General features: G+C 58.8%; 1 protein-coding gene across 3 annotated transcripts; it reads left to right on the forward strand.

The window, feature by feature from the left end:
- The first annotated feature begins 5,197 nt into the window (after nucleotides 1–5,197).
- Nucleotides 5,198–20,633, forward strand: FADS3 (fatty acid desaturase 3). Of its 3 annotated transcripts, XM_045183552.3 has the most exons (13): nucleotides 5,198–5,613; nucleotides 14,825–14,935; nucleotides 15,304–15,333; nucleotides 15,485–15,682; nucleotides 16,123–16,224; nucleotides 16,356–16,478; nucleotides 16,779–16,839; nucleotides 17,460–17,536; nucleotides 17,977–18,074; nucleotides 18,374–18,470; nucleotides 18,634–18,713; nucleotides 18,879–19,004; nucleotides 20,280–20,633. In XM_045183552.3, the coding sequence occupies exons 1-13, from the start codon at nucleotides 5,389–5,391 to the stop codon at nucleotides 20,329–20,331; spliced, it is 1,380 nt and encodes a 459-aa protein (XP_045039487.2). In that variant the 5' UTR covers nucleotides 5,198–5,388; the 3' UTR covers nucleotides 20,332–20,633. The 3 variants fall into 3 exon arrangements, with proteins under 3 accessions (XP_045039487.2, XP_024429957.2, XP_053781707.1); XM_024574189.4 differs by lacking the exon at nucleotides 15,304–15,333; XM_053925732.2 differs by lacking the exon at nucleotides 15,304–15,333 and having other exon boundaries at nucleotides 14,849–14,935.
- The last annotated feature ends 307 nt before the right edge of the window (nucleotides 20,634–20,940 follow it).

The following is a 20,940-nucleotide window of genomic DNA, read 5'->3' on the forward strand; positions in this document are numbered from 1 at the left end:
TGTAGTAAAAAAAATAAAAAAGTTTCCCGTCCCAACCACTTTTAAGTGGGCAGGGCAGTGGTGGTAAGTATGTCCACATCGTCAGCACACGGAGCTCTTTCGCCTCGCCCGTCTGAAACTCCGTACCTGTTAAAGACCTCCCCCTGCCACCGCTGGCAACCAGCGCTCTGCGTTTTGTTTCTAGGAAGAGGGCGTCTTTAGATAATCTGCGTGGAGTCATGCGGCATTCGCCTTTTTGTGACGGCCCCGGGTCATTCGTGGGGCAGGATGTTGCCCTTTTTAAGGCTGAATGACGTTCCCATGTGTGTTTTGCCACATTTCCTTTCTCCCTCCATCGACGGACACTCAGTTTGTCTCCAGCTCTCGGCCATTGCGGGCACCTGCTGCCATGAGCATGGAGTGCGAGGTGTCTCTCCAAGACCCTGCTTTCACTCCGTTGGGTGTTTACCCGGGGGTGACGCTGCTGGGTCATAAGATAGCTCTAGTTCTAACTTTTTGAGGACCCTCCGTTCTGTCCTCCGTGGCGGCTGCGCCAGTTTGCATACCCACCCACAGCATGCAAGGGCTCCAATCTCTCTGCATCCTCCCCGACACTTCTTACCTCAGTGTCTTTTGATAATGGCCGTGCTAGTGGCTGTGAGGTGACATCTCCTTGCGGTTTTGATTTGCATGTCTCTGATGATTAGTGATGCTGAGCATCTTTTCATGTGCTTGTTGTCCCTCTGTTTGCGGCCTCTTTTTACTAAGGGGCGTCCATTCTAAGGCGCTGTACTGCAGCACCATAGCGACGCCTTTGGGAGTCTTGGTGGCCTGTAGGGCCCCAGCTCTTGGATCGTTCTGTGGGCCCTGCCTCCCCAGACCTCCCCGCCTCACAGAAGAGCTGTGTCTGGGGACCGATAATCAAGCTGGCAGTGTGGTGAGCTTGAACTCAAAGCCAAACGCTGCAGCTCTGGCTCGTCCATTCTGAGTGTCTGTGCTTTGTGACCGCTCCCTCTGGGAGGCCCAGCACTTTCTCATGTGTTCGCCTGCCTGGGCCACTGCTGTGCCCTCGAGGCCTGTCCCAGCCGCCCCGCCCCAGGCCCGCACAAGCATCATTTGGCTCCAGGACAGTGGCTGGCAGCTCCATAGGGGTGGAGACTCCAGTGGGTCCAACAAGAGGCCTGTGTGGCAGCTGATGGTAGGGAGAGGCCAGGCTGGGGCTGAGACAAGGGCTGTATTGGAGACCCCCTCCCAAGACGCTCCAGCTGGCCAGACCCCCCCTTGCCTTTTGGCTAGTGAGTTCCCCCTCTTCCCTAAACCCAACACTCTGGCAGCGGCCCAGTGGCAGCTCAGGAATGTCAAGTGGTGCCTCTCCCTTTCCAAGTGGTCAGAAAGGGCTGGGTTGCCCCGACAGAGGTTTGGGCACAGTGAAGTCCCAAGGTCCCCCCAACTCTAGGAGAGTTTCAAGATCCACGGGGTTGCAGCCCACAGAGGTAAACCGACCTATGGAAAGCTGCAGAGAAATTGTGAGGGACACTGCGGGGAGGAGACACAGATCAGGCTGTCTGGGGACAGAAGTCCGGGAGACAGGCGGCCAGCTACTTCCTCCTCCTTGCCGGAGTGAAGGGCCTGGGATGGCGGTGTGGCTCTGAACCCTGTCCTTGCTTAACCTCCTGTGCAGGTTAAGGGACCCTGTGCAGCACTTCGTCCCCCTCCTCTCTCCAGGTACAGCTGGGGTAGGGGGAGATCGAATTCCCCCCAGTCCGCCAGCTGCCTCACATGAGCTGACAGCAGCCCCAGGCCCAGGAGGGTGCCAGGAGTTGGCGTCTGACCCCTGAGGGCCGGCCCCCCATGGAGGGGCTGGATGAGAACGTTCAGGCTTTACTCTCTCAGCAGCTTCCAAGTGTGTACTATGGCATTAACTGTAATCGCCACACTGAACATTGGATCATCTCACGGCTGAACGTTTTCACCCTTTGACCGGCATCTCCCCATTCCCCTCCCCCCTCAGCCTGCTAACCACCGTCTGACGCTGTTTCTAAGGGTTTGGCTTTTCCAGATCCCACAACAAGTGGGATCACACAGTAGCTGTCTTTCTCCAGCTCAGTTCACGTAGCATGACACCCTCAGGTTTGCCTGTGTTGTCACCAAGGCAGGGTGTCTTTCTTTTCTCGCGCTGGATCCTATTCCATCACGTCTGACTTCCTCGCGACACACTCGTCTGTTGCTGGACACTAGAGCTGTCTCCGCCTCTGGGCTACTGTGAGCAATGTGGCCGTGAGCATGGGAGTGCAGGGACCGCTTCAGGACCGGGCTTCCATTTCCTTTGGAGACGGACCCAGAAGTGGGATTGCCAGACCACGTGGTAGTTCCATTTGAACTTCTGAGGACCCCCTGTACTGTTTTCTACAGTGGCTGCACCAATTTACATTCCCACCAGCAGTGTGCCAGGGCTCCCTTCTCTCCACATCCTCGCCAACGCTTGTTATCTCTCGTCCTTTTTATGGAAACCATCCCGACCGGCGTGAGGTGGTCACTCATTGTGGTTTTGATCTGCATTTCCCTGATGTTGAGCGTTTTCCTGCACCTGCTGGCGATGGGTATGTCTGCTTCAGAAAAATGCCTACTCCGTCCCTTTGCCCATTTTTAAATCAGATTGGCTTTTTTTTTTTTTTTTTTTTTGCTGTTGAGTTGTATGAATTCTTTAACCTTTCTGGACGTTAACCTCTTATGGGGTGTATGACCTGCAAATATTTTCTGCCATTCCATAGGTCACCTCTTCACTTTGTTGATTCTCTTGCTGAGCATCAACAAAAACTGAAAGCTTTTTCAACAAAAGCTGAAGCTTTTGTGTTTGACGTTGTCCCACTCATTACTTTTCACGTTTGTTGCCTGGGCTTTTGGTGTCATCTCCACAAGATTGTCGCCAACTCCAATGTCAAGGAGCTTCTCCCCTTTTTAAAAAAAAAATACTTATTTTTAGAGAGAAGGGGTAGGGAGAAAGAGAGGGAGAGAAACATTGGTGTGTGAGAGAATCCACCAGTTGCCTCTCACATGCCCCAAACCAGGGCCAGCCCACACCCCAGGCATGTGTCCTGACTGGGAATCGAACCAGCAACCTTTCAGTACCCCGGCTGGGGCTCAGTCCACTGAGCCACACCAGCCAGGGCTCTCCCAGATTTTCTTTAAGGAGGTCTGTGGTTTCAGATCTTGGGTTTAGTACTTTAATCCATTTTTGACATGAGTGTCCGTAGTCTTCCAGGGCAAAGCTATACTTGTGAGTGGGCTCTGCAGCAAACGTCACGCAGTTGCATCATTCAGAGGCATCTGCAGCGGACGGGGCGACTCCTCCTCCGGCCGCTTGCTGACCCATATCTGCCAGCATGCACTCCTTCACCACAGGGTTTTTTGGTTTATTTTTTTTCACCCACCCCTCCCCCTTTGGCATCCAACAGCGTTCATCTCCGTATTTTGGTGCAGAAGGGTTACTTCCTCCAAGAGGTGGCCTCCTCCACCCTCGAGCCCCTGTGTGAACATAGGGGGCGGGGCGCAGGGGCATCAGCAGTGGCCTCCAGCCTCAGCTGCCAGTCACACCCCTCTGCTCTGTGCCCCCACTACATACACACACTCACACACACACAGGCTCTGGAGCAGGTTTGAGGACGCCACAGTGGAAAGGGCTCAGGCAGCCCTGCTGGGGATGACCTCACAGCTTCACCAGTTGTCCTGGCAACCAAAGCCCGTGGTCCTGGTACCAAGGAGAACCCAGAGGCCGCCTCGGCCCTTCTTCTGGGCCCTGGATGCCTACCCCACCAACATTAGCTATAACGATATCCTACAAACTGTTAGACCAGGACAAAATGTCAGCACGTCAGAGAGATACACAGCGGACCCTTGTACAACACAGGGATTAGGGCGTGCCAATGCCCGCCCTCACAGTCAAAAATCCATGTGCAACTTAGAGTCCCCCAAAGCTTCAGTCGTCTGTGGTATCCTCAGGGAATCGGTTCCAAGACTCCCACAGGTACCCAAATCCACGGACGCTCAAGTCCCTGATGTAAAATATGCAGAACAATGGATTCAGCTGGCCCTCTGCACCCGGGAATTCCCAACCCAGGATGGAAAATACTGTTTTCTCTCTGCAGTGAGTTGAATCCTCACATGAGAAGCCCCAAAATATGGAGGGCCCACAGTGTGTTTACTGAAAAAACAAAATCCGCCCCCCCCCCCGGAAGTTCAAACCCCTGTTGCTCAAGGGTCCACTGTAATCAGGGTCCTCAAAGTGCATTTCTGAGCCAGCACACCAGCTGTGCCCGGAAACCTGTTAGGAATGCAGCTCTCTGACCTGCGGAATCCCAGTCTGGCCACCCAGCAGTCCTACCTTAACAAGCTCTCTGGTAATTCTGATGTGCAAGCAAGTTGAATGCCTCTGCCCTGGAGTTTAACATTGGCCTGATTTGCTCTGCCTCAGGTTGTGAGATCAACTTAGGAACAGGGGTCTTTCTCCCAAATAGATACGGAGTCATTTGTAGAAAACTCAACACTGTCAAAAGAGCTTGAGTTTATTTACGTAAAAAATAGGGGGCAGGGGCGGTAACAAGCAAGCCACCCAGCCAGGCCCCTAGTGAGTGGTAGTGCCCCATTACAGACTCCAGGGCCCCTCCATCCCTTTTGCCCCAGGGGCCACGCCTCAACATCCCCAACCCTACAGCGGCGACAGCAGGAAGACCGCCGGCCACAGACGGGGCCGGTCCCTCAGCCCTGAAGGCGGCCTCTTTGTGCAGACGTTGGTGGCCACCGCGTCACCCCGAGGTAGCGTCTACAACTCCGTGCGCTCAAGGATGCGTGGCAGGAAGCCCGTAATCCTCATTGTTGTTCCAGGCCCACCAGACGCAGACGTGGGCCCCCGAGGGCGCAGCGGACACCGGCTGTGGGGATTTGTCCCTGTCCCTCCCCCTTCCCGCCCCGCCGAGCCCAAAGCCCACGAGTTGACAGAGCCCCGCGCAGCGCCGGAGTCCCGAGGAAGGGCCGGGCGCGGTGGCCGCCGGCTTGGGGGCGGGGCGGGCCCGCCTTGACACTGTCCTCTCGGGCGGCCGGAGCGCCCCGCAGCCAATGGGGGCCCAGGCGCTGCGCCGGGATTGGAGCGCGGGGCGGGCGGCGGGGCCGGGACGGGGGCGGATGGCCGGCGAGCCGCCGGCGCGGTTATAAGGGAGGAAAGTTCTGCGCGCAAGGGAGAGCCTAGCGGCGCACGCTCGTACGGCGGTTGCAGCAGCGAGGCGGGGCCGCGGAGGAGCGGGTGGCAGCGAGGGAGCCCCGGAGAAGACCACCCCGCTCCCCTCCGTGTCTCGCGGGGATCTCGGAAAGGTCCCCGGAAAGGTCCCCGGTGCCCGAGGACTTGTGCACGCAGCCATGGGCGGCGTCGGGGAGCCGGGCGGGGAGCCAGGGCCGCGCGAAGGGCCCGTGAGGCTTGGGGCGCCGCTGCCCACGTTTTGCTGGGAGCAGATCCGCCCGCACAACCTGCCGGGCGACATGTGGCTAGTCATCGAGCGCCGAGTCTACGACATCAGCCGCTGGGCACAGCGGCACCCGGGGGGCAGCCGCCTCATCGGCCACCTCGGCGCTGAGGACGCCACGGTAAGGAAACCCGCCACGGGCGGGGTGGAGCCTGAGGCTCGTTGGGGCCTGATGGTGGGCATTGTACCCTGCTTCCCCTGCGGGGCCTGAGCGCCCTCCCTAGCTGACCTTTGACCTCCTGGCCGCTGACCCTGAGTTGAGATGGACTGGTAGGGGCCTGATGAGGGATAAGGGGGCCATGTCCCCGCATGGAGGTCCGCACATCAGGCCATGGACCAGGGCTGGGCTGCAGCCGAGCTGTGCTGGAGGAAGGGGCTCTCGGAGGTGGGTGTGTCATGGCGGAAAGAGCCTGCCCTAGAAGAGGGTCCCCCTGCTGCTTTGAGGTTCCGCCTCTCAGTTCTGGCTTCCCCAGACCAGGCCCCTCACGCTGGTGTCAGGGATAGGGCCAAGACCCTAGGGACTGGGCGAGGATGTGCCATCAGAGGCTGGGGGCTGGGCAGCAAAGGTTGAGCCCGGCCCAGAGGTATGCAGGCTTGCCCAAGAGCTGCTGTAAATGTCAGTCAGTGAGGGTCAGTGACTCACCTCTCCTGGGCTGGCAGCTGCCTGTGGGAGAACTTTGCCAGCCAGGCTGGGTGGGCCTCCTTGGGAAGCACAATCACCCCAGGAAAAGGCTGGGCCCTGGGGACCCCGACTTCCCCTTCCCGGCTCATGTCTAGACATATCTCGGCCAAGGAGGCGTGGGGCCTGGTCCAAGTGAGACTATCTGGCTGGAGTCCAGTGGCAGAGCAGCCAACTGGGACTCCTCATCAGCCCCATTCCCAACGTTCCCTATGGGGGCATAGGAGTTGGGGCCATGATGCTCTGTCCCTGTCCGTCCGTAATACCAGGTGGGCTGCACTGAGGACCAGGAAGGTCTTTCAGGGTTCAGAACTTCAGGCAGCAAAAGAGGTGGTGTGCTGTCCCAAGAGGGTCAGTATCCCTGTGGCCAGGCCCCCTGCCCCCTGCTCACTGCCTTCTCCCGTGGGTTGGCCACTCTTCGTAGGACTCTTTCAAAGCCAAGAGCTCCAGCCCCTTTCATCCCCCCGCGCACGTGAACTACTAACGTTCGGCGGCGCGCCAAAAAATACATGTTTTGCTGATCCAACAAAAAGTAGGTATAATTTTGATTCATTCACACCAGACGACTGTTGTTGTGGTGGCTGTTGTTATTTTTTTTATTTGACAATCTAAGGGAAACGAGGTCAGTGTCCCTAAGTAGCCAGATATCATGTGTTTTAAAGATTCTCGCGGCACATGGGTTGAAAATCGCTGTTTTAGAAGAAAGAGGTCTTTTTTCCCCACTTCCACCCCAGGACACTGAGGGGTGAGGGTCCGAAGCCTCCTAAAACTCTCGATGCTGAGTGTGTGACCACGTACAGGCCTGTACGTGTGCGAATGCTGCCCGTGGCTGTGCACGTCCGTCAGGGTATGGGGGTACGAGGTGCCACAGCCCCTCCCCCCTTGGCCTGGCTCGCTCCTCGAGGATCCCGTGGATCCAGCCTTCTCCGGCCTTTTTCAACCTCTGAGCCCTGAGACAGGCTGGGGGCAGCCTAGGAGAAGGCAGCAGAGCATTTATTTATCTATTTATTTATTTAAAGATGTTATTTGTTTACTTTTAGACAGAGGGGAAGGGAGAGAGAAAAAGAGGGAGAGAAACATCAGTGTGTAAGAGATACATCAATCAGTTGCCTCTCACATGTCCCCAACAACTGGGGACCCGAGCCACACCAGCCAGGGCCAAAGAGCATTTATTAACTGCATTTTCCTTCTTGCTCCCCAGAGAGAGGAGAACCCCATCATACAGTTAGCTCTTGACCCTGAGAATTCCATCTGACAGCTTTCTTATTGATTCCCCCCACCAATGAAGTTCTGCTTCTTGTTTCCAAAACACAATCTGTCTGTCCCCTGGGGCTGGGTCTTGGCTCAGCCATTGGAGGCCCTGACTGACTTTGAGCCAGGCATGTTATTCCTCTGAGCCTTGGTTTCCTTATCTGTAAGATGGGGAGAGCTGGGCCAGACAGCAGTCTGGCTGAGAACGGCCCTGGGCCTCTCAGCTGTGTGGCCCCAGGGCTGCCCCGTCATTGTTCCTGGTCAGTGTGTCCTGCTGGCTGATAAGTACGGGGGGCCCTGCGAACCGCATAATGCACTGGGACAGCCACGGCACAGCCGCCCCTTCACTGGGTGACCTTGTCTGGTTCCACCTGTGTCTGTAACAGGAAGGAGTTGCCTTAAGCCATCTCTTAGCTTCCTTCAGGCCCCAAATATTGGGCTGGAGTTACTGGAATACCTGGTCCGTTTAGGCCAAAGGGGTTATGAGGTGGCTGGGGTTGGGGGACCCCAGTCTTTGTCCATAATGGGCCCACCAGGCAGTCCAGGGGTTGGAGCAGCCCAGTGCCCTGTGCGGTGGAGCCCAGACCCCAGCCTCCCATCTGGGGTCCTGGAGCACAGGTGGGGGCGGAGCCACCGTCTTGCCAGAGTGGCTCCTGAAGCCACCTCCACCAGCCCTGGCAGCCCATCAGCTGTTTTCATGTCCAGGCAGCAGAAGCCTTCCTGCCAGGAAATTCCCAGAGTTCCTGTGCCATGAGGTCAGCCTGCGACCATCCTGGGATACAAAGCGGGGACCCTGGGGAGAAGGCTCTGGGCCCTGGGCCAGGTTCGTTTAAGAGTCATAGACGGCCTGAGCCAGCCAGGGAGGGGTGAGGCCTGGCCGCTGCCAGAGACTGTGTGTCCTGTCCCAGGACGTCACTCTGTGGTCAGAAGTACGCCAGAGCCAGGCCCTGAGCACCCGCTGTGGCTCCGAAGCCAGACTGATAGATACTCTCTCTTTTAATCCCCAAGACACCCCTGTAAGGCAGGTGCTATTGTCATTCTCCCCACTGTACAGATGAGGGAATGGGGCCCAAGAGCAGCAAAGGGAGTTAAAATTAAAAGTTAGATCTGGGATTTGAACCCACAGCATATGTTCCTCACCACAGGCTACACTGTGACTTAGCCATCTTAGCTGTCTATTCCATTAATTCATTCTTTTTTTAAAAAAATATTTTATTTATTTTTAGAGAGAGGGGAAGAGAGGGACAAAGAGAGGGAGAGAAACATCAATGTGTGGTTGCCTCTCATGTGCCCCCTCCCCCACCACTGGGGACCTGGCCTGCAACTCAGGCATGTGCCCTGACTCGGAATCGAACCAGTGACCCTTTGGTTCACAGGCCCGCACTCTATCCGCTGAGCCACACCAGCCAGGGCCCATTCATTCGTTCTTCAATTACTGAATTATTAAACCCAGCAGTAGATATGCAGTGAGCATATCCTAAGTGCCAGACTCTGTTCTCACCTCTGGAGATACAGCTGTGAACCACACCTCTGCAAGGAGGGAGTTCCTTGGCAGGTGGACTAGCCGGAGCACAGGCTCCCAGGTGGGACCCTGCGCCACACACTTAAGGAACAGCAAGTCTCTTCATGGCTGGAGTTGAGCAGTGGGCGGGGGCAGGCGGTGAGGTCGTGGGGTAGCAGGGCTGCTCCCACTGGGCTTCTGTGTCCTTGGAAGCAGCACTTGGGTTTTATTGTAAGAGGGCCTTGCAGGGCACGGCAGGGAGGCCAGGAGAATCTGATACAGATTCAGCATGATCCCTAATAGGAAAGGGGAAGGCAGAGCCTCCCAGGAGAAGGGCAGGGGGCATGGGGACGAGATGATGGGTCCCAGAGGGCAGGTGTGGCCAGGGCAGAGGGCAAGAGATGCTGTGGGTGCAGGTGCGCCAGGGCAGCCTCTAGGATGTAGTTCAGTGTGGCCGTCAGACAACAACCTTACGAGGCAGGTGGTAGTGTCGGCCCATTTTGCGGATGAGGAGACTGAGGCCAAATATGGGTGATATAAAGGGACCTTCTTGGGGGCCCTTGAGGGGCAGGGCCTTCCTCGTTGGGCTTGGAGGGTGGGGTTGTGTCTGGGTGGGAGTTGGGGAGAAGCAGGGCAGATCCTGAGGCTCTGGAGTGAAGGCGGGGCCTAGAGGGTGCTGGCCATGAACTGGGAGGACCTGGATCCAGGGCCCACACACTGTCTCCTTCCATTCACCACACTGGCTGCTGGGAAAGCCCTGCTGCCCAATGATGTGTGACCTGTCTGTGCTCTGTAGGCGTTTCCTGCAATGTCCCACCCCCAAGCCCCTTCCCAGCATTGTTGCCATGGCCTGCTCCCTCCCTGGGAGTCGGAGTTGCCGGGCACAGGCTTCAGAGGTGTGGGTGCTGGCAGCCCTCCTGTGTCTTCCCGAGGGTCCTGAGCTGCCATGGGCTTCTCGTGGAATAGCTGAGAATTGAGCCTAGTGGTGGAGAGAGGACCAAGAGCCAGAGGGCCTGGCCATTTTGGGGCTGAGGCTGGGTCAGTGGCACTTGTGAGGCCAGGGTGCTGGGTGGAGAAGGCCCTGGCACGTGTACCAGCCTATCACCAGGGACACCAGCAGTGCTGGGGAGACGGGACAGCCTCCGAGGGGCATCTGTCCTTGAGCTGGGCTCTGCTGCATGGGCAGGAGTTGGCTGTGCCTTGTCCAGTGATGTGTGCCCTTTGACCTCTTTGTACCTTGGTTTCCACATCTGTAAAACGGGGTGACTGATCGCGCTCGCCTGTTGGCCGGCTGTGAGAAGTGCCGGGGAGAGGACGGGAAGGGGCGTCTGAGTGCTGAGCACGAGTCCCTGCTCTGCCTTCCCGCCTGGGACAGGGAGGGCGGGAGAGACGCCTGGGGTGTCCCTGGAGGCACATCCCCATCTCCACAACCCACTGCCACCTCCTCAGCAAAGGTGTAAGGAGCAGGCCGAGACCACCCCAGTAGCTCTGCTCCATTCTCTTTCTGATCTGGAACGTTCCAGAATCTTTGGAGAGTGGCCAGAAATGCTCCCCACCCCCACTGTGTCTCATTCCTCGGCCTCAGGTTGGCCAGGACTTGACCTGCAGGATACGCCGTCCTCCAGCCTGTCATTGTCACCCCTGGAGAGCCACCCTCCTAGGGCACTACATCTGAGTGGCCTCAGGAGGCGGACGTCTGGCCGGGGCTGGGGGGGCTCAGATCAGGGCTCGGAGCGCTCACTGGACGTCAGGGCCCCTTCCCACATGCACCACCTGCATGGACTGGGTCCTCCCCAGAGGCCCACGAGAGAGGGCCAGTTGTGGTTCCTGGTTTACTGATGAGAAAACACAGAACGGAATGGGGGTGACCTTTGTGGCTCCATGGCCCAGCTCACAAGTGGCAGCTCAGGTTCCATTCCCGACAGGCTGGCTCCAGCGCCACCCCCCACCCCTACTCTGCCCCTTGACCAGCTGCTACGGGGAGCTCAGGGCTGGCGGCAGGTTTCCAGGGACCCAGGCCAGGCTCGGTGGTCGTTGTATGCTGGGAGGGGGTGGACATCACAGAAGACGAGCCCTTGTTGCTTTTTATTGTAATGGTTCTATCCTGCTGGGACCCGGGTTTAATCCCAGGTCTGCCACTGCTAACTCTGGCCCGGGCAGGTGTTCCCACCACACTGAGCCTCTGTTCCCTCCCAGTAGGATGACTCACCCCTGCCTCCTGGCCTTTGGAGCCTCTGCTCTCATCCCTCACTCACACCCACCCTGCAGGCCCTGCCCTGAGGACGCCACCGTGAGCAGAGCCTGTAGCTGCCACCAGCAGCGTGTGCCCGGGGCAGGACTTTGATGCCAGCAGTCACTTCTGACTTTGCTCCAAGGCCCAGAGCCACCTCAGCTTGTTAGGTGGGGGAGTGGCACGGGGTTCGCACACAGGCCCCCGCAAGGCCAATTTTGAGCTCGCCAGCGGTGGGTGGCAGGGGGCCTCCCGCAGTGCCCTGAAACTCAAGTCAGTGTGGCCGAGAAACCCCAGGACCACCGTCCTGTTCCCCACAGCCCCGTCTCAGAGCAGCCAGGTCCTTGGCTGCTTGGGATGGTGACCAGCCTCACGGTGAGGATCACCCCTGTCCCCGACTGAGGAGGTCCCCCGCCTCCCCTCTGGCCCAAGAGTGGCCACCCCGGGGCTACTGCTGAGTGTTCCCAAGCACGTTGTAGAGGTAGACTGGGTTCTGATCCAGCCTCCATTAAAATGGAGCTGGATAAGTGGCTTAACGGCTCTGAATCTTCTGCTGGGTCCTTAAGTGAAGGCCCAGAGAGGACTAGGTCACATGGGCTCAGCCAGTGTTCCAGAAAAAGCTGTTTGCTGGTGCATCAGGACTTGGTCTGAGGCCAGGGACCCACCTTGCTGGCTTCTGAGAGCGCAGAAGCACAGGCTCAGTGGTGCCCGCCCAGCCCCAGGAGCCGCCCTGCTCTCCAAGGACACGCCGAGCCCTGGCCCGGGGCCCTGAGCGGTCACATCTCACTCCAAGGGATAGAACGGGTGCTGCAGGTCCCTTGGGTGGGTCTGGCTCTGCCCTCTTCCCTCAGTGAACCCCCAGGCCTGGCCTGGGTGAATCAGGACCAAAGGAAAGGAGGCAGGGAAGCCGCCCTGCTCCCGTAGCGCCTCAGCTCGAGTCCATGGTCCTGGAGCACCCGGGAGTTGGCTGGGCACTGGGGTGGCCATAGAACAGACACCAGGTGGGAAAGAGAAAGGACTGGGAGGCAGGAAATCCTGGGGTGGTACCCACTGCACATGCATCCCGCTCTGTGAGTTTGTGGGCACGCCGTACGGGCCAGGCTGCGTCTGTCTGAGTGTTCTCGCGGGCTCTGACCGTGTGTGTTTCTGAGTGTGTGTCTGTGTATCCTTGGTGCTGAGGTGGGGTGGTGGGTGTGTCCGCGTGTGTGGAGGCACACGCATCAGACGCTGACTGCATTTCTGTGACAGGTGTGCCCCTCTGGGTCCTTGTGAGTGTGCCCGTGTGCCTTTGTGCGTGTGCTTTGGGCTCTGCGTGCTGCTAGGGGACTTTCAGAGGAAACGAGAGGGAATCAGAGTCAACACTCATTCGGCCTTAAAAAGGAAAGAAATTCTGACCCAGGCTGCAGCGGAGATGAAGACATGCTAAGTGACAAGTCAGTCACAAGGACTAATATTGTATGCTCTCTCTTCTGTGAGGTCCCTCGAGCAGTCACACTTACAGAGAAAGCAGAACGGTGGGTGCCACGGGCGGGGGTGGGGGTGGGGAGTCAGTGTTTACCGGGGCTGGAGCTCAGGGTGGGCCGAGGAAAGGGTTCCGGAGCTGGACGGCGGTGATGGCCACACAGCATAGCGAAGGCACTTAATGCCACTGAACTGCGACTGAAAAATGGCTACGATGGGAAATTCGGTGCATGTTTTACTACAATGTAAAAATTAAGGAAAAGGCACTCTCTCTAGAGCACGCCCGTGCCTTTCTCCCGTGGGTGTGTATCTCTCTGATCTCGGGGTTTAGGAAGCTGGCAACCAGGGCAACAGTGGGCACTGGCAGCCCGTCCCGGGCTTTCCCCCTGCATCTGCCTCCAAGGCCCCCTTTTTCTCTGACTTCCCAGTGAGCTCACAGCAGCCCCGCTTGGCTCACTTCTGACACTGTGACTTTTACTTCCCAGTGAGTTCCTGCAGCCAGCATGGGTCACTTCTTTCCTACCACATTTCTAGGGAGACAAAGCAGAGCAAGGCCTGTTGCTTCTTTTACTCTGTGTCCTTCCTTTGCTCCACTGTCCCCAGCTTTAATAAATGTACTCTCAGAATCACCTGGACTTGTGCTGTGAAATCTTTCTGCACGAATTCAAGAGCCCACACGCTGCCGGCTGGCCTCATGCAGACCCATTCTGGGCCCGGTCCCAACCCTTCCCCCCGCAAAAAGGAAAAAGTTAAGGGAAAAAAAAAAAACAACCCTTAGCAGTCCAGAGCCAGAATGGCCCTGGAGTCTTGCCCCCTAGATTTCTCCCTGGATTTGCTGAGTCCCAGGCCAGACAGACTCACTCAGGGTTCAGATGAGTGAGGTCAGCTGAGCTCCAAGAGCCCTCTTCCCTCCTAGCTCCCTGCCAGTGCCCGTCAGGGCTCCGCTGGGGCCAGCAGCCCCTCCAGCCCCTCCGTCCAGGCTCTTCCAGGGCCTAGGTTACTCCAGAAATCTCCCCCTCCTCCACCTCCACTGCCCTGGGCCAGTAAGAGAGCAGGCATCTTGCAGGTGTGGCCTCTGAGTGGGGCCCAGTGCGGGGTAGGGCCCACGATGGCCCTTCCCGCAGGACTGGGATGTCTGGCAGTAAGTGCAGGGCCCAGCTGTCACTTCTGTTGGAACACTCACCAGAAGCTGGTAGGCTCATTAGTGAGAAGACAATAGGGGGCCCCTGTTCTCAGTCAACCTTCTTCAAAGGTATTTCCTTTAGCAGCCAGCTGCCACCTACCCCGGGCCCATGGGGACAACACCACTCTAGTCACTGCCTGCTCAGCTCAGGCTGCTGGGTGGCTGTGGCCAGCTCCTCAGAGTCTCTGAAAGCCCAAGGACAAAAATCAGCTGAAGAACTGTGAACGGTAATGAGCCAGTTACACGAGACTAGATCAGGAAGAGCAAGCGAGCCCCCGGCGTGAAGTTCAAGTTTACTAACCTTCAGAAATGCCCAGGCCACTTCTGACTGGTGTCTTTTTCCAGCCCTTTATCTTTCTTGGTTTTTTCTTCCTCTAACCCCTCCACCTGCATGGCATCCTGCCCCCACCCCTGCTATTACAGAGAATGCTAGGTCATTTATTTAATTTCCTTTTTAAAAACGTACGTTTTCTGCTCCTGCCTTTAAGATGAACTGTTCGAGTGTCTTCCTTACCAACCCCCAAGGTCTCAGTCTGTGTGGCCCTCACTGACTTTTTTCCTCCTGGTGGCCCAGTGGCCCCGTGGCCCTCGAGTACAGGTTTCCCACCCACGCTCACGCTGCCCCGTGCTTGTGTTTGTGAAGCGGGGACAATGGGACGGTTTGACCCAGGCCTTATTTTACATGCAGTAGAAAAGCATGCGAGTTCCAGAAAGCTTTCCAGGTCGCTACTTTTTGGAAAAGTTGAACCCAGTCATGAAAGAAACCAAGAGTCTTCCAGGGAGACCTCTCTGCAAATGCAGATTTGTGTCCACCCAGCCAGGTTTGGAGAAGGGCCCCCTGTGCTGGGCAAAGCAGCTGGGGAGGACCAGGGCAGGCTCATGGGCAAGGCTGACCCACCAACCAGCTCACTGTCCATCCATCTGTCTTGTCTGCTCTGCCCTTCCATCAACAGTCCTTCCACCTTGCCTACTGCCTCTGGGCTGTCTGTCTGTCTGTCTGCCCACCTGACTGTCTGCTTTCCCTCAGGATGCCTTCCATGCCTTCCACCAGGACCTCAATTTTGTACGCAAGTTCCTGCATCCCCTGTTGATCGGAGAGCTGGCCCCAGAGGAGCCCAGCCAGGATGGACACCGGAATGTGAGCAGGGCCCTGGTGGGGGCTGAGCCGTCTCTGGAGGGCCTGGGAAGAGGGGTGGAGGGAGGGGCGTGGCTGGTAGCAGCTCCATCTGCATTACCCCAAGGGGCCCGGGAGCCAGGGCTGCTTTGCCATTCGTTCCTTGGCAGGCAGGCAGGCAGCCGTAGGAAGAGCTGTAGGCATGCCTGCCAGGAGCCCACGGCCCCCCGCAGCTCTGGCTGGGCCAGCACTTATCCCCAGGCGACGCCCTCCCTGCTCTGGGCCCAGCACCCCCATCTACAATGAGGATTTTGATGAGCTGCGCTTTAAGGGTTTTGCCCGCTCTGCCTTTTTCTGCTTCTCACGTACACCCCCCCCCCCACCTTTTGCAGGGGAGCCTTTGCCACCAGGCAGCAATCCAGGTCACTCCCCAAGCCAGGTGCTCTTGTCCCTCTGACCCCTCTGGCCACACCCCTTGGGCCTGGCGTGGGAGGAGTGGCTGCGGGGGTGGGGGTTTCTGGGGCAAGTGGGATCTCACTTCCTCCTCACCCGACCGGCCACTCACCATGGCAGGCCCAGCTGGCCGAGGACTTCCGAGCCCTGCGCCAGGCAGCCAAGGACATGAAGTTGTTCGAGGCCAAGCCCACCTTCTTCGCTCTCCTGCTGGGCCACATCCTGGCCATGGAGGTGCTCGCCTGGCTCATCATCTACCTCCTTGGCTCCGGCTGGGTGCCCAGCACCCTTGCTGCCCTCATCCTGGCTGTCTCCCAGGTGACCCCAGCACTGTCTTGCAGCCCCAAAACTGTCCAACAGACACCTGTGAACATTCTGGGCGTATTTGCTGAATGGATGGATGGATGGATGGATGAGTGAATGAACAACCAGCTAGGGACCCGATAGGGTGTGTACCTGAGGGTCAAGCTGTATTTTAAATGAGCTGAGGGGCTCCTTGCTTGACCCTGGATGAGCACAGGGCGCGGGGCCAGAGGGCTGCTGCCCCACAGCTCTGAGATGTGTGGGTCCCCAGACCTCCCGAAACCCGGTGTTCTGTAAAAGAGGAAGCTGGTGTGCAGGGCCCTAAAATGGAGCATTAGCTGTGGGTGTGCCTGGGGAGCCGGGGGCGTGGGGCTCCCTGGGGCCCCAGGCAGCCAGCACCATCCCCTGGGGCCAGAGCCAGGTGTCAGAGCTCTTGAGCCTGCCTCTCTCCCCAGGCCCAGAGCTGGTATCTGCAGCACGACCTGGGCCACACCTCTGTTTTCAGGAAGTCCCGGTGGAACCACCTGGCCCAGCAGTTTGTGATGGGACAGCTGAAGGTGAGGGTGGGGTGCGTGGTGGGCATCGAGGGACTGAGTTGGGGAGCCATGCTGGGACTGCCCACGAGTGCAGGCCCGGAGTGGTGGACACGGCCTGGCCCCGCCCCTGAGAGCCCCCTCCTCCCTGGCAGGGCTTCTCTGCCCACTGGTGGAACTTCCGCCATTTCCAGCACCATGCCAAGCCCAACATCTTCTACAAGGACCCAGATGTGACCTTGGCACCCATCTTCCTCTTGGGGGAGTCATCTGTCGAGGTTCGTGGGGTGCATGGCGACATACATAGGCTGGGCTTGCAGTTGAGCGGGGACTGGTAGCTCCTGGGGCCCCAACTGTGGCCCAGCCCTAGCCCCCAACCAAACCCCCTACTGTAGTTCCAGGCTGGGCCCCCACCCCAGAGGCACCCCCTACACCCCCTCCTGCCAGCTGGCAACGATGGGCCCACTTGCTAGAATCTGGAGTTGCCTTTGCGCTGTGGTCCCAGTCAGGCCCCGGCCCCTGCATGGGAGGAAGGGTCCTGGAGAGCTGCCCCCTCCAGCCCCCGCCTGTCTCTGCAGTATGGCAGGAAAAAACGAAGATACCTACCCTACAACCACCAGCACCTGTACTTCTTCCTGAGTGAGTGTCTCTTTGTCCCCACAATGGTGAGGACATGGCTGGGGTGGGGACCATGCCTGAGCCTGCACTGTCTGCCCCATGCCCGCTGACACTGAGCAGCTTCCAGAACCTTAGCATTGGTACCTCCAAGCCTCTCCCAGACCCTGCTCTGCCACCCCAGCCTGCAGCCTCTGCTGACTGGCCCATTGCCAGGTCTCTATGCCCCGGGTGCCTTGTGGCCAGATGTGGCCACAGCCCTGCCCAGAGCTCTCAGCATTCCTTCCTGCCCTCACATCAGAGTGGTCCAGAGCTCTAAAGCATTTGAGCAATCGTTGGGGTGGACAGGGTGAGGATTTAAGGGGTGTGGCCAAAGGGGACAGGATGGGGACATGCAAGGCTGGCCCTGATCTGCCGAAGGGACACGGGAGGCAGTGAGGCAAAAGTCAGCCTGGGCAGGCTCAGATGCCGAGGGAAGAATGTGGACCAGGCCTGGAGGGTGATGCAGTTTCATCCCAGCTGGCCAGGCCCAGCACCCATTCCCACTGGCGTTCCCGGAGTGACAGAGCCCTGTCCCCCGCCCCACCTGCTTAGCCTGCCCAGCCCCCGCTCGGTGCCTGAGCCCTCTCTCGCCCTCCCTGCAGTTGGCCCACCACTGCTCACCCTGGTGAACTTCGAGGTGGAGAATCTGGCCTACATGTTGGTGTGCATGCAGTGGAGGGTAAGTGGGCCGTGCTCCGGTCCCCCAGGCGTACAGCCATGGTGGCAGGAGGTGGGGGCGTCAGGGAGCAGCCCCTGTCCACGAGTGCAAACAGGTGTGTGTGCATGCAACAGTGAGGCACATGCGTGCAGGGGAAGAGCGAATGTGTGCCCAGGGCCCGGCATGGTGTCCTCCCCGGGGGTGGGGATCTGCTGGGCTGACTCTGTCAGGCATTGGTCTCTTGGGCAGGGGTTCCCCCGTCTCAGCTCCTCTGTGGCACCTTCACTTCCATGCTCAGCTTGCAGGGCAAGGCCCTTGCCCTTCTACCTGGCTGAGAAAACCAAGGCCCAGAGCGGGGCAGTGAGCTGTCTAGGGCTCTGAGGCACATCAAGCAGAAGGCATGGATGCCCTTGGCTGCCCCCTCCGGCTGCTTTGAGACCTGTGCCCTCCACTCTCTGCAGGACTTCCTCTGGGCCGCCAGCTTCTACTCCCGCTTCTTCTTGTCCTACCTCCCCTTCTACAGCGTTTCTGGGGCGCTGCTCCTCTTCGTGGCTGTCAGGTATGGCAGTTCAGAACAGCAGGAGTGGGGCGTCACACACAGGCAGCCGGACCCTGACCAGAGAGCCCTGTACTTTCAGGGCCTCCCTGGGCTGCGGACAGATCCAATGACGTGGGCGGGCTCCCCGGAACAGTGGGTGGGCTGCTCTGGGCTCGGCCTGGCAGGGAGCCTGCCCCTCTCTGCGGGGGACTCCAGTGGTGGAGGGTTTGCCGCACTCCCCCTGTACAGATGAGGAAGCCGAGGCCCAGGTCCGGTCTCAGTGGTGAGCTGGACATGGCAGCACCCAAGCCTCCCCACAGGGTCCTGGAGAGCCACTGGTTCGTGTGGATCACACAGATGAACCACATCCCCAAGGAGATCGGCCATGAGAAGCACCGGGACTGGGCCAGCTCTCAGGTGGGCAGCAGGGGCGGCTGGAGGGGGCGCCTCCTGGGGTGGGTGGGGTCCCAGTTGAGAGGGAAGGGGCCCTGATGGGGCATGGGGCTGCCAGGTTCAGGGGCTGCGGGCCCAGGGCTTGGTGCCAGGCTCCCTCACCTGTGCCCTCGCCTGCTCCTGGCAGCTGGCAGCCACCTGCAACGTGGAGTCCTCACTCTTAATCGACTGGCTCAGTGGGCACCTCAACTTCCAGATCGAGCACCAGTGAGTGCAGGCCCTGGGGCTCAGCAGGGTGGGAGTGCGTCCTTCCCTGGGAGGTCAGGCCGGGAGCCCTGGACCCGCTGGGGGCCTGCGTGGTGGTGGGCGGTAGTCCGCCTGGCACCCCCCACCTCAGGCGTCAGCACATGCTCTCCCCCCACCCCCCACCAGCCTCTTCCCCACGATGCCCCGGCACAATTACCACAGGGTCGCACCGCTGGTCCAGGCATTGTGTGCCAAGCACGGGCTCGTCTACGAAGTGAAGCCCTTCCTCACCGCGCTCGTGGACATCGTTGGGTAAGGGGTCATGGTGGCTCCCCCGGGGCCCCTGGCCACCCTGGTCCCATCGGCCCCTCAGCCCACACTGGTCCCTCTCCAGGAGCTGACGCACAAGGCCTTTCCCATCAGCCTGTCCGTCCTGAGCCTGCAGCCTCTCTCCCTTCCCAGCGTCTGCTCATCCACCCCCTTCCCCGGGCCCAGCCAGACATACCAGCGAGGCAAACAGGCTGAGATCTGCCTGCCTGCCTGGCCTAGCGTGGGGAACAGAAAACAAGCAGTTAAAATAAGTCAGTTTCAGAAAACGTGAGAAAGGGAGAAGTGCTTTGGCAAGAAACAAAGCCATAAAACCCATGGGTGGAAGCCGGAGAGTGGCTGGGGAGTGCCACACAGGGGTTAGTTTTAATAATAGGGTGGCAGGTGGCTGGTATTGAAGGGAGAAGTGAGTGGAGCCTGGGGGAGGGGAGAGGGATGGCCAGGGAGACAGACGGCTGGGGGAGAGTATTCTGGGCAACAGAGCGGTAGTGCAAAAGCCCTGAGGCAGGTGCTGGTGTGTGGGAGAGCGGAGGAGGGGCGCACAGGAATCGGATTCCGGGAAGATGCCCTGACAGCTCCGCTGGGGCGAGAGCCAAAGCAGATAGAGCGGAGCAGCGGGGCCTGCAGCCGCCCTGGCTCAGGGAGACGGGCTTGGCCCAGGGGCGGGCTTGGCAGTGGGAACAGAGGTCCGGTTCCCCAGCCAGAGCTCTCCCGCCTCTGTGCCTTGACACCTGCTGTTCCCGTTACTTGGCTGCCCTTCCTTCTATCCTGGTATTTGAACTCCTGCTTCTCCTTCATGCCCGTCCCAGCCCCATCCTCCGAGCCCCTGGCCCTTAGCCTGGCACGGTTACAACACCTGGCCCAGGGTTTCCTAACGAGTCGTTGACATTTCTGGCTCCTCTGCCTGACTGCGCCGGGCTACTTACTGGTGGACAGAGGCCAGGCCTTACAAATCTCTGGGTCACGGGGCCCAGCAGAAGGAGGCAACAGACAGAGCCAGGGAAAGGAGGGATAGGCCCACCCTGGCTCCTGCCTGGACTTGGCCTTGGCTCTACCCCTCCCCCAGTCTAGATTCTACTCCAGTTCACAAAGTAGCCTCATTCCCCAGTCCACCTCTTCAGCCGCTTGCCTCAGGCGAAGGGGACTCAAAGGGGACTCACAGGGGAATGGGGATACCGCCGCTCATACTCTTCATCTTGGGGGACGGGGGTTGGTGTCTTAAAGTAGCATCCTCAACACCCAACCCCACCCCCTCTCCAGGTCCCTGAAGAAGTCTGGCAACGTCTGGCTGGAAGCCTACCTCCAACAGTAAAGGTGGCACCCAGGGCTGCAGCAATCACCAAGCCGGCTCAGGCAGGCCTGACAGCCCCCCATCCCCACCCGGGCCTGGGAGGCCCTGCTGCCCCCTGGTCCTGCCATCTTCTCCTCAGCCCTCTTGTCTGTCTGCTTGGCAGCCCCAAGGCCACAGTTCTCTGCCCAACAGGACAGGGGCTCGGGTGATGGTACACAAAGCCACACAGTGAGCATGGCATGTTTTCTTGGAGCAAAAACTTAGGGAAAACTGTTATTTTTGTATAAAAACAAACCCAGATATATTATGGAATAAAGTATTGAACTTGCATGAATTTCCTAAAAGATTTAATTTATTTATCTTTAGAGAGAGGGGAAGGGAGGGAGAAGGGGAGAGAGACATCAATCAGTTGCCTCTCGCCCACACCCCAATCGGGGACCAAACCCACAACCCAGGCATGTGCCCTGACCGTTAATGGAACCTGCAGCCTCTCACTTTGTGGGATGACGCCCAGCCAACTGAGCCCCACCGGTCATGGCTGAACATGCTTATGTTTTGGAGCTGGAGTCTGCCAAGATCCAGAAGAGTTCGGGCCCTTGGGCCATGAGGGTGTTGGGGGCAGGGGGTGGG

The sequence above is a fragment of the Desmodus rotundus genome, chromosome 5, assembly GCF_022682495.2.
Source record: "Desmodus rotundus isolate HL8 chromosome 5, HLdesRot8A.1, whole genome shotgun sequence".
Taxonomy (NCBI): Eukaryota; Metazoa; Chordata; class Mammalia; order Chiroptera; family Phyllostomidae; genus Desmodus; species Desmodus rotundus.